The 12,911-nt window shown below is 46.9% G+C and overlaps 2 protein-coding genes across 2 annotated transcripts; one reads left to right on the forward strand and one right to left on the reverse strand.

Annotated features, from left to right (window-relative positions):
* Positions 1-201: 201 nt before the first annotated feature.
* Positions 202-5,028, reverse strand: pygo2 (pygopus homolog 2). The gene is made up of 3 exons (XM_079750150.1): positions 4,045-5,028; positions 3,428-3,477; positions 202-3,283 (listed from the first exon to the last, which is right to left on the reverse strand). The coding sequence occupies exons 1-3, from the start codon at positions 4,100-4,102 to the stop codon at positions 1,661-1,663; spliced, it is 1,731 nt and encodes a 576-aa protein (XP_079606276.1). The 5' UTR covers positions 4,103-5,028; the 3' UTR covers positions 202-1,660.
* A 1,319-nt stretch (positions 5,029-6,347) lies between these two features.
* On the forward strand, positions 6,348-11,174 carry LOC307084534 (SH2 domain-containing adapter protein E-like; the record flags this gene model as incomplete). The annotated part of the gene is made up of 6 exons (XM_079748954.1): positions 6,348-6,839; positions 8,159-8,276; positions 9,068-9,346; positions 9,641-9,887; positions 10,212-10,331; positions 10,808-11,174. The coding sequence occupies 6 exons, from the start codon at positions 6,348-6,350 to the stop codon at positions 10,989-10,991; spliced, it is 1,440 nt and encodes a 479-aa protein (XP_079605080.1). The 3' UTR covers positions 10,992-11,174.
* Positions 11,175-12,911: the final 1,737 nt, after the last annotated feature.

Raw genomic sequence — 12,911 nt, forward strand, 5'->3', positions numbered from 1 at the left:
CAATTTATCATTGAAGCATGCAGATTGTATTTTAAGTTTTATCTGAAAAGACTATCATTAGCAGCTCATTGTATGGCTTATATCCATCTTAAATATGTAAACATATAATAGTGAAATAAGATGGGAAAACCTCTTTTAGCGGGTCGGTAAGACCACATTTTAATACAATTAGCAACCAATGAAAAATAAAACAGACATGGACAAGTAAAAAAACAAGTCTTTACTTCAGAGTTCAGTACCTTTCCTCCCTTCCCCAACTCATAAGGTTCACTGATTTCCCCCTTGGTTCCACCAAAGGTTGACAGAGAGCACATCAAACAGCACAGATACCAGTACAAAACAAGGGATCAACTGAAAACAAGGCAACTTGGACATCGAATGAAGAAAGAACAGAGAAAAAGAGGGAGAAAGTTACAAACATCGTCGACCGTGACAGCGGAAATGGTGGGGGGGGGGAAATGGACACTTTTCACCTGTTAGTTATTTGGTCTACTTCAAGGCCCCTAGCAGAGACCAGCACTCAACATAAATGACAAGTTACTGCATTGGTTCACATGCAACTCAAAGAGAGAAACAATATGATGCACATCGGTTATAACATGATGCCACTACTTTCTATGCCAACACCACCCAAAAGCACTGATTCCACAATTAGTGTGTAGTCTGGACTGATATAAAAAAAACTAACGGTTGACTCAATGTAGTTAAAACAAAAAAAAAGAATCATACTCTCATCTTTGTTCATCACTAGTCTCCCCATTTCATAATGGACAGGCACATAGTCCAGGCTTGTCTTCTGTGCTGAAGTTAACATTTTAAATGGCAGTTATTTTCTGGAGCTTATGGGTAAAGTCGGGTCTCCTTTGGATAAAATCAGCACTTAGTCAGGTTAAACATAAGGAAAGTGAAATATTTTACTGTCTGCTTTATGTGGGCACTGGACACTTGAATGCTACTGGTCATTTTGCACTATTTATGTATTTCAGATGAATTAGCCTATGTTAGTTTGACTGTATATCAGCCATAAGACTTTCCTAGGCTGCTTAAGTAAACAAATTTGATTGCAGTCGAGTTTCTGATAAAACAAGCATTCGTCACACTAGGTATAGCTAAAGTCCTTACCAGTTGTCAAACACTTTATCAAAAACCTTTATTTCCTAAAAATGTGTAGGAGCATATCTCTTTGAAATCACAGAACCCGGGTTTACTGTGTGAAGGCGTCACCCTTTTCATTTGCCTTAGTGTTTTAGAACGTGACAACTGCCTCAACACTCGTCCGGGCTGAGTCAGTCTCTGTTAGTACAGGAGCTTCTTCACTAGTCAGTCTCAAAGTATGCGAGGTAGTGTGTTGGTGTCAGTGCTATGCTGGTTGGGAGATATCGAAAAAGGATTGTGGGCTTTTGACATTCACTGCATGGTATGACTGGCTGTGGAGCGAGGGTAACAGGTAATTGCCTAGGGTCACTAAAAGTGCTGTATATGGATAAGCAACGATGTGGACAAATTATTTTTTTTGTATATCAAGCAAGTAAAGGGCAAGTGAAGAGAAGGTTCAGCACGTAGCTCATATGTTACAGACGGCATCGATTTCAAGCAAATACTGTCTCTTTGCCTCGCTGACCGTCGTTCCTGTACAACGCGTCTTCCGTCTCCATAGCCCCTAGCCCTCATTGGCTGCCACTAGCTGGCCCAGGCCTTGGCGGACGTACACGGCCTGAATCTCCTTGGTCTTGAGGCAGAAGTCACAGGCCCAAACGGCATTACTCTCCCGGGTCAACAGCCCATAGGCGGGTTCTGTCAGGCCCGTGCAGTCCCGGTGAAACCAGCGCTGGCACGACGCCTCGCACAAGATGGCATCCTGGTCGTCGTGCACCTCCGCTAGGCAGAAGCCGCACGGGAACACCATGCCGGGGCCCCCCAGTTTGCCAGGGCCAGAGCCTGGACCGGTGGAAGGGGGCGCTGGGCCAGAGGGCAGGGGAGACTGGGTGTTGGGGGTCGAGGTGGAGTTGGACGGGGGGTTGGGGTTGCTGCCGGGGGTGTTACCTCCATTGTTGGTCATGTTGTTTTGGGCTGAGTTGGGGGGCGCGTTGGCCATCTGACCCCCAGAACCTGGAGTGTTGTTCTGTTGCATGTAAGGGCTGGATCCTGGCCCGGAGTTAGGAGGAGTGGATTGTGGTTGCTGCTGCTGGGAGTTGTTTGAGTTAGTGGGATTACTGGACTGCAGCTGATTGGGTGGCGGATGCTGGGGCTGGCCTGAGCCATTTAGAGGGCCGGTGGGTGACGAGTTGGGATTAGGCTGGGAGGAAGCAGAGGGAGGCTGGCCGGGCGTGTTGGGGTTGGGTTGCGGGGCATCCGGATGGCCAGGAAAGCCTCCCCCAGGCTGCGGAGGACCAGAGTTCGGGAGAGGCCCAGCTGTAGTGTTGTTAGGAGGGGGGCCACCTGGGTTTAAGTTAGGCGGTTGCTGCTGCGGGCCAGGTTGAGGACCTCCTCCAAAGTTCTTGCCCTCCTCGTTCCCTGGTCCTGGAGGACTTGGACCAGGGTATGGGCCATCTTGTGAGGGCGGGAACTGTCCTTGTGGGGGCATACCTGGCAGCCCTCCCCCCATGTTTCCACCAGGGCCACCACCCATACCCCCCATCATGTTCATTCCAGGAGGCATTCCCCCCATGGGGTTCATGGGGCCATGCGGGGGTCCCCTTGGCCCTCCCCCACCAGGTAACGGCGGACTGTTGAACGGGTGGCCTCCTGGCCCATGCTGCTGCTGCTGGGGCATGCCAAACCGAGGGTGTGGGGGTCCCCCTCCGCCAGGCCCCCCCATTCCTCCTGGAGACAGCATGGGGTTGAAACCTGGCCCTGGGTGCATGGGTGGACTAAAGTTGGGGGGCATATTGAATTGGGACGGGCCACCTGGTGGAAATCCACCACCTCCGGGACCGCCCCCCCCGCCTCCTCCAAAGCCAGGCATCCCGCCGAAGCTCAGTTGGTGATGAGGTCCGGCATTGGATGGAGGGCCGAAAGGCGGCCGCCGTCCGGGCTGCCCACCACCCGGTCCACCCGGCCCCCCCATGAAGCCCATTCCTCCACCCATCCTGCCGCCGCCCCCGTACCCACCGCCTCCAGGCGCCCCCTGGCCGGGCAGAAACGGAGACCCTCCTGGACCGCCTGCTCCAACGGGTCGAGATGGGGGACCAAAATCATCGTCAAACGGGTTGGAGGCCACCAGGTGATCCACCATGGGGGTGGGAGGCGGTGCGAACTCGGAGAGATGGGAAAACCCAGCCGCCTGCAGGTGTAGGGCAAGGATGTGAACACAATGAAAGGGTTTTTTTCAGAAACATGATAAAAACACTGGTATGTCTAAATTGGACATAGAAATGCGGAATTAACATTGGACACACTGACATAAACTGATCAGGGCATTACTTGCCTGAGTGTTCGATTTCCGCTTCTTTTTCTCCGGGCTCTTCATCTGTGAGGCTGAAATTGAGAGTATGAATGGAACGAGGTATTTGGGAAATCCGCCAACAACAAATTACTGCCTCTACATTTTATCTACCAACCAATAACCTGCAAACATCACATTTGAATTGGCCAATACCCCTTAGTGACAGAGTAGCAGCTTTTGACCTAGGGCCCTCTCCTTCCAGTCTACAAGTTGAGATGGATTCAATGAGGGGACATAGACTGGCATGAGAACAAGATGTTGAGCATCCAGATGTTATCATCACCAAGGTTATGACTCGCAAATGACCCAGGCGAGATAGGGAGAGACCGAAAACAGAGGCAGGAGGAGGTAAGATCAATGAGGGACAGGAGAAGACGAAGACATGAAAACGAGGATACAAAGTTTACACTGATAGCAGGAAAGAAATGGCCCGCCGTATCACTTATCCACTTTAAAAACAACCACCACCGAGAGATAGTCGTGAAGTTTAGGAATGGGGAGGCAATTAGGGAACTGGGAAGAGCACCAGAACAGCCCCTTTCCAGCGTAGTAATGGATGGTTCCGATCGGATTTGGAGATGGGTGAAATTTATTCCTACCTTTGCCTCGTTTTCCTTGACCTTGTCCCGCCAGTAGTCTCCCCGATTCGGTAGCCATTAGCTAATAAGAGTGTGGGTGATTTTGCATATCACCCTTCATGTGCAAGAAAAAAGGTAAAAAGGACGACAGCTATAGTCTTGACGGCTATAGCCGGGCAGGTATCGGCGTTCGCAGCGACGGCTTTATAAGGATAACGTATTTTAACCTATTATCTCGCCTGCCCAGGTCTGCGAAATGTACTTTCCAGCTGCAAATTTTTCACCACGCTGTCTGTCACGCCGGGATTTGGTCAACAAATTGCACAAAAATGTATAGCGCTAGCTCTAGCTTTATAAAACAGATATATTTTAGTAGGCACACGACAGGTTCGGCTGCCCGAGAAACGGGTTGCTTGCTACCTGGCCGGTTAATCAGTGCATGCAAGTTGAAGAAACCCCCTCCTCACTTTCTGAGATGATTACTAACAGATGTGAGGCTGCTAGACTAGCTAGCACCAGCTAGCTAGCCAATGCTCAGCTAACCAGCTAGCCAAAGTTCAGCTAACTAGCTAGCCACGTTATCCAATTTGAGTAGCTAGGTAGACTGTATAATTCACTGAATAACCGTGGCATGTAAATGGCTATTCAAAAACAGGATGCATAAAATAAATCAACTATTACGACCATTGTTTCTCATTGTATCCCCCTTAAAATAAAACAATCGGCGTGTACTCGGAATATGGTGTTTACCATGCTAACATTAGCTTTCAAGCCAACGTTAGCATGCTAGTGGAATTAGCTAGCCAGCTTGCAGTCTTTTTAGAGCAAACTATACCCTTCTCCGTTGCTCTGCTGTCCTTTAAAATGAAACGCTCTGTTGAGTCATTGCAGGTAAACCGGTCCACCTCTAGTGTATATCTGCTGTTTCGTTCCAACACTTATCTATTTTCGCTTAAAAACGCAAATTTTGCCATAATAATAATGGCCTTTCGCCACCGGACAAAGAGGGACAGGCAAAGGTATTGCACACCGCGGAACATTGCAACTTTGGGTATAAACGGGGGTGTCGTTAAAGATTAAACCTGGATACAAATATTTTAAACGTCAAAAACTAAAGCTATAATTTTCATAATATTTAAGACATAAAGAAAAGACAGGGAGTCGTGAGTCTTGTACGATAATTTCTCCATATGTTCTAATAATGTGTCCCCTATTTCCCTGTCATCTGCATATGTGGCACAGCCCAGACCAAACCACTTTGGAACGAAACGCTTTGGAACAATTCTTAATGAGATTAATTAGTGCCGCTGTTCGTTTTACTGTCGATATCACCAATTAAACATACGGTTCACGTCAATAACAATTTTATATATGTATTTTTTAAACGATCCGTTGAGTTGTGAATGTACTGCCATGGCTTATATGTCAGTAGTGATGGGTAGGTACTCGTGTCCGCAAAACTTTCCAAGAAAACTTCAGTTGCTCTAACTTATAGGTTTACCTTTCATTTTATTATTATGGTATGCATATAGATAAATTCGAGCCCACTCGCGCACTCACGAGTCCATTGGCTTTATTCGGACCATAACTGTTGCTGTGATTTTTCAGCCGCTGCAGCACCTCTCAGAACGCCCCCTCCCCACACGCACGCACGCACGCAAACACACACACGCACACGCACACACGCACAAATACACACACACACACACACACACACACACACACACACACACACACACACACACACACACACACACACACACACACAAAACCCACTCCCAGTCCCAACACACACCTTCACAAATCCTCACATGTTGAAGCGCATCAACTAGCTCTCGCACGGCAGTGGCAAGTTGTAAAATAGGCTACCAGATAACATTGGAATGGGACCACAAATCAGAAGCAAGAACAACTTCCGAGTGTTTGGAGTCTCCCTACTCAAGAGGCATCTATTCGTTCAAAGAGAATAAGTATTGGAACAAGGAACATATTCTCAAGAACTACAAATGGGATAAAGAAAGAAAATCCTTTTTTTTTTGCCAAATGGCTTAAATAGATAATATGTTTACCAAAATATAGGCTGTGCTTATTTGCTCATTTAGTATTTATTTAACTTTAGGCCTATCGGCTACTTTACATTTTACAGTATAATACATGCTTTTAGAGCCTTAACGTGATTGGCATATTTTCAATACAAGAAGTAGACCAAACGAAACGGACGTTTTTTTTGTCAGAAATACTTATTTGGAAAGGTGCGTCTCCTCCGCATTGGTAAACTGGGTCACGGTATTTTTATTTTTATTTTTAATTCTGTCTTAGTTAAAATGGCAAAGTGGTTCAAAGAATTTCCCATCAATCTGAAGAACGGGGCCGACAGGACGCGTTCGGAATCCAGAGGCAAACTGGGGATGGTGGAAAGCATCGGTACCAAGGCGGTGAGCTCCAAAGGTCAGAGCAAGAACTCATCTGTTGACAGCGGAGGTGGCGGAGTGGGCTCTCTCTTGTCCGGGAGGAATCGAAAGAATTCTGCCCCTGACCAGGGTAAAACCGAAAAAAATAGTTCCCCTAAGGAGGCGAAGGTTTGGGATAGTCTTCTACCTGGCAAAAGTCGGAAAAATTCCAAAACAGAGTGTGTCGCTGAAGAGCAACAGCAGCGAACATCAAAGAGCTGTAGTTCAGCAAACGCTTACATCAGTCGTCTGATCAGAGTGGACAAACAAGACAAAACTCCAAACTTCAACAGCGCTGCCATTACCCCTCCAGTGGTAGACCAAACTCAGAGAGAGAAACCCCAATCACCCAACAAAACCGAAACGGTAAGTGATAATAGCCAACTGTAGGCCTACTTTATAATTAAATTGACATCCATCAGTATAGCCTAATTAAGTACTAGTAATTGTACATTCAAAGCAGAAGTAAGAATCAATGAGCTTATGCGCCATTATTGCCTACTATTTATTACTATGCTTATATATGTAGGTCGCCTATTGATTTGTATTGTCTATTGCCACATGATTCTGAAACACACATGATGAAATTATGTTTATAGACCCAATCAAAGGTCTGAAAATTGATCTTGCGTCAGTTCCTCCCTCCCTTTTGTCCCCGGTATTCCCCAGTATTTCCCTCCAGCTCATCCCTAATGCTCTCCTGCTCTCTTCCAACCCCTCCCCAGTGTGATCTGACACTCAGGTGTTAACACAGGAACCCTCCAGGTGGCCTTGGGGGGAGACTGAAAGATAAAAAGAAGATAAATAGAAAAGGCAAGGAGACGACTAAAGAGAACTGATGAGATGGGGGGAAGGAGAGACTTCAGTTAGAGGGTGGCGTTTTATGTTTCAAATAATGGTAAATCCCCCCGGCAGAACCACTTAGCGTGTTTGTTATAGTTTGATCTTGGAACTATTTGATATGTGCGGTGTGTGTGTGTGTGTGTGTGTGTGTGTGTGTGTGTGTGTGTGTGTGTGTGTGTGTGTGTGTTTATGTGAATTTGTGTCTGTGTCTTTGTCTTTGTCTTTGTGCCTGTGTCTTTGTGTCTGTGTCTGTGTGTCTGTGCCCCAGTGTGTGTTATCCTTCCGGCAATGTGGTTGGTTGTTCCTTTTGCAGTTGAGACATGAATCAGAGTCCTGTATAGTCCTACAACACTTAAGGCCTCCACATGGTCATTTCAGAGGATTAGACCTACAGTGGACTACAGCGAAGATAAGGACCGAACCGCGACGAGCGTGCAGTAGACCGTGAGAGATTTGTATCTTAGCAAATAGTAACCGCCATAAAAGAGAACAGGCACTTTACCACTGGGATGGGCCATGAAGCCTGCTGGACAGCAGAGGTTTACAATAGAACAGCTCAGGGTTTATTTTCGTACGCGGCTGCTGCTTATCTGACCATTGTTCTCCCTTTGTGGAAAGCATCCTTTTTTTTAAAGTCCCATCAACAACAGCCAAACCCACAACACACTGCACCAATGAATACACATTGGTGCAGTGTGTTTTTTTAAATCATATTGTCTTCTGAACTCATTTTTATAAAACTTCAAAACAGATCGCCCAAACGAGAAGCAGTCTCGTCTCACAGCAGGTCAAACCAAGCCGAAAACCATGAGATGACACCTGGCTGTGTTCTCCCCTCCAAGGTGGTGATCCTGGAGGACTATGCGGACCCTTTCGATGCCCAGAAGAAGAGAGAGGCAGAGAGGGCGGGGGAGAACGACGGCTACATGGAGCCCTACGACGCACAGCAGATGATCACCGGTAAGGGACCAGTACGCCTACGAGAGGAACCAGGGACCTTCAGGGTTCTTTGTGGGGGAGATTTGACAGGGTTGGTATTGGGTACCAAGAGTAGTTGGCCCTTTATTTGGATGATGTGTGCATTTCCTTTTTCTCTTGATGACAACGTGTCAGCTGAGCCAGAGGGCTTTGGGAACTCTCTGTTCCAGCTGTCTCTGCTTCTCTGGGGTGAAGCCCACGGTACAGCACCCGGCCATAGGACAATGGGTGCAGTTTCCTGTTGCTACTTCCTATTTCCTGTCGCTGTTTCCTGGTGCTATTCTCCCAAAAGGAAGTTGGTCCCTAAGCCACAGTTCCTCCCCTTGGATATACTGCCCCCCCCCCCCCCCCCCCCCCCCCCCCACCGTGTTAGCTGGTCTGAGTGTTTCGATAAACTTCCCACCATCAAGGAAGACCACTGGTCTGGCGTCTCTTGATCTCTCATTCCGTCACTCTATTGTTTTTACCGACCAAACAATAGGCTGAGCCATAGGCCTTAATGTGAATCGGTCTTGGTTTATGAATGATCTCTCATTCTGCCTCCAGGGTTCCTTGGGAAAGCAGAGTTCTATGACGTGACTATGATGTGGCAAACTCATTTCATGCAGCTTTTCATCGTTAACCATTGCCTGTGACTCATCGTTTTAGTGTGCTTGGTCATTTAGAACCAAGTCGGTCGATCCCCGGTGTAGGACATCATTTCTGCTTGGCTCTCTCTGAGAGTTTGAGTTAGATCTTTTCTCGCGGGTCACACTGGTGAGATGTGTTTCCAGAGATACGACGGCGGGGCTCCAAGGACCTGCTCAAGGTGTGTGTCCTGGGTGACCTGGAGGAGGCCCCGGTTGAGGAGGTGCCCCCCGCCTCCCCACAGCAGATATACGACGTGCCCTACGAGGGCGGGGGCGGTGACGGAGGTGGCGGTGTCGGCGAGGGCTTCAGTGGAGAAGGTCAGAAGAGTCCGGTGACATGGCTGGAGCCGGACCCCAGGCCTCCCGCGGAGTACGAGTTGCCATGGGAATGGAAAAAAGAACAAATTGTCAAAACTCTGTCAGGTGGGGAGCAGCTGAAGGTGTTTTGCTCTGTTAGGCCAACGTGCTGCTGGAACCCTGTGTTCCTGGTGTGCAAGCTCAGAGGACATCACGCGCCACAAACAGAGGTGTTACAACTGTTTGTGGAACTGGAATACCTGTGATCTGTATCCGATGACATAATGGATCACAGTAGCCCTCTGTGTGATTAATATCCACTAAAAACTGCATTGCATTTTGTATTTTAAATATGTAAAACGGCATATCGTAGATGCAGGCCTGTTTAATAAACCGCGTTTCACCTTTCTTTCCCTGCAGCACAGTTTGATAGCGCTGGGCGCCCTCTGCTGGCCAGAGAGGAACCCAGACACCACGCGCTCACCAGGCACCCCCAGCACCCGCCGGCCCCCCTCCCCCTACAGCATCACGCTAAACAGAAGAGCTGGACTCAGAAGATTCTGCGCTCCACACCCACCCTGTCCACCCCCTCCCCTACACCCGCTAGCTGTAGCCCAGACGCAGAGAGCTGCTCGGTGGACCCAGTGCTGCCCCTGGAGAAGCAGAGGTGGGTCTTGGATGGATGCCTTCATCCATGGTTTCCGAAAGTAGCCTATTTGTTTTTACTGTATAATTCGTGACTCCAGTTTGTCTGCTTTGATTATCCTCACTTGTCCCTTTCGATCACTATGCTAAATAACTGTGTGAAATACTAAATGTAGAATGATATTGAAAATGGGAAGAAAGAAAGAGAGAAAAAAGAAAACAAAGAAGGAAGTGTTGTCATATGTTGTTAGTCTTGTAGAATATTTTGGTGCAGGTCAGCGACCATTGTATATGTTAAGCACAAAAATAGTTGAGCTATAATGCTTTGGTTTGCTCCCTGTCTCAGCTGGTACCATGGCTGTGTCAGCCGCCAGGAGGCAGAGTTTGAGCTACAGCCCTGCAAAGAGGCCAGCTTCTTGGTCAGGAATAGCGAATCAGGAACTAGCAAGTACTCTATCGCCCTCAAGTGAGTACACGTTGCAATTGCATTTCCTCTTAAAGTCTGAGTTTGAGACCTAAAATGTTGTTTAATGTCTTGAATTAAAAGTTTCATGTTTTCATGATTTGTATTTTTATTATATGCAAGTTCAGTGAATGTATAGTATAATTCGGCTTATTTCGGCACATAATAAAAGTGTATTCGGTAAACGCAGATATTTCGGATTTTCTTCTCTTTGCCGATAAACTTTGGTGTAATTTTATCGCCAAAGAGATTCTAATGGGGTCACCACAGACACCATTGGTACCTTTAATATTGATAATACTGCAAATTCAAGGTCTTTCATCACTGGGCCATAGGCTCAATCACCATGGTTCAACTCAACAGACAGATTGTTATATACATCCATTAAGGTTAAACACCTCAGTGTATTCTATATACCTATATACTATTGCAGATGAAAAAGAGAATGAAGCCTGTGGGTTTTTGTGTGTGTGGCGTAGGACCAGCCAGGGGTGCGTTCACATCATCGTAGCCCAGACCAAGGAGAGCGGCTACACCCTGGACCAGAGCCGCTGTGTGTTCCCAAGCATCCCGGAGGTGGTGCACCACTACTCCACCCGCAAGCTGCCCTTCAACGACGCCGAGCACATGAGCCTACTGCACCCTGTGCCCCGCGCACACTAACTAACCCCACCCCTCTGCCTGGCCGGCATGGATGGAACAAGCTCACCTCTTAATTCGTAGGTAAAACTTTCACATAACCCCCTTCCCCGGCCAAATGTTAAAGGTGGCATATTACACCACTAGGTGTGAGTGTGATTGGCCGTTACCACCCGTTTTGAAAATTGGCCTCTTCTGACATCCCGAGTGGGCGTGCCCACCTAGATAAGTGCTGGATAGATCAGTTAACCAGCCTACCCAGTGGACTGTAGCAAACGCTGCTCATCTATCCATCATACTAGGTGGACACTCCCACCCCGATTTTCAAAACGGCTTGTAACGGCTAATCTCATTCACACCTGGGTGTATACTATGTCAGCTTTGACACATTTAATGAATACACTAGTGCGTAGTCCATCCTTGGGTTTCATTCGGGTTTGTTGATCCACCATTCACCACCTTTAGAATATACTTTTCACAAAGGCATTTCATTGTTGGACAAACAGGTGTCACTCATAGGAATGGAACAGACCCATAATAAGTGTAATTAGCGACACCTGTGTTTGTCCTATAACAACACCTCTGTGGAAAGGCCCATCAGGCTGCTGCTTAATTGTAGAGTCTGCTAAAAAACAACATGGGTATATGTAGTAGATGTCTGTTATTCTAATCAGAACAGCCTGAACAGGTTGCGTCTCACTCACACTGAGAAATCCTATCTCTTGAAACCCTGCGGTTACTCTCCGCTCTGGGCTCTTCAAACAGCAGGTGGCCCCCTGGTGGTTTAAATGTCCGACAAGGACAATGGATCATTGATTTGGTTGGTTAGTTTTCATTCAAAGACCATTGCTTAGGGAAAACTTGGTTCAAAGTGTTTAACCGAGATATATTACACATTGAGATATGATGGAAGCACAACAGCCCGGGGCATATTCCTCAAAACCTGGAATGCTGCCTTATGTTAATTGACAAGTTCCACACTGTCAGAGACATCAGGTCACCAGACCGCACACACCCTTTAAACACCTGAGTCACCTGCCTTTATCCTCTCCCCCAACCCCACCAATTTGTTTACACAGTACACACGTATCCAACATCTTACTTGAATGTTTAACTACAGCAGAATACCTTTCCCTGTTAAGCATAGGAAGGTTTTCCTATTAATTTAGCATAGCTGGTTAGCGAAAAGTTTCTTCTTATACCCATGTTCTTAAGCTGAGAAAAATGCACCAGTTACTGTTGCAATGTCTGTTACTACACGCCACCTATGTGGCTGCCACATTCCACCTATGTGACTAGAGCACGCAGGGTGGTGGGGTTGAAATCCGGTTTATTGTAGAAGTTTGTTGGTTATGATACATTGCGCTGGCGCTTCACTCTTCCATGCAGGAGATCTCTCCTAGAGTGTGTGCGTGAAGGCTGGTTTAATGTGTATCAGGTGTGCAGCCTCCCCCAGCCCCAGGGTCCAGTCAAACTCGGCAGGTGCTTAAACCAGCCATCCTTCACACGCACTCCCACCGTTATCAATAAAATAGTTTTATAGCTTTGACTGTTTTCCAAAATTGTCTTCTTATTAAATTAGTTTCATCTCCTTTCCCTTGTACTGTGAATGAGGAAACTACTCTGCACTGTGAAGTTAAAGACGGCCATGATGCAATGTGACATTACTTTGAAAAGCTGTTCCTTCCATTGACATTCCAGTGTGATTTCTTTTTTCAAAATTCCCTATAAGGAATATTTGAATCACTCATGAAGGTGGTTATGTTTGGTCTTAGAGGCCGACGGCAATTACTTATAAAACATTAAAGAAAATGGGCTCCATGGCTTGTATATGTTAAACTATTACTGTCTTGTTGCTGGTAATAACTCATTAACTCTGAACTCACTCAGCAATGTGGCTTGTGAACTACAGCATGGCTCTGAAGTTGGTGTTATTATAATTAT

The sequence above is a fragment of the Pollachius pollachius genome (genome assembly GCF_949987615.1).
Source record: "Pollachius pollachius genome assembly, chromosome: 13".
Taxonomy (NCBI): Eukaryota; Metazoa; Chordata; class Actinopteri; order Gadiformes; family Gadidae; genus Pollachius; species Pollachius pollachius.

Coding starts and splice junctions, on each gene's coding strand:
- pygo2 (XM_079750150.1), bottom strand. CDS start 4,102: ATGGCTACCGAATCGGGGAGACTACTGGCGGGACAAGGTCAAGGAAAA. Junction 3,478..4,044: donor TCAAGGAAAACGAGGCAAAG/GTAGGAATAAAT, acceptor TCTCAATTTCAG/CCTCACAGATGAAGAGCCCG. Junction 3,284..3,427: donor AGCGGAAATCGAACACTCAG/GCAAGTAATGCC, acceptor CTACACCTGCAG/GCGGCTGGGTTTTCCCATCT.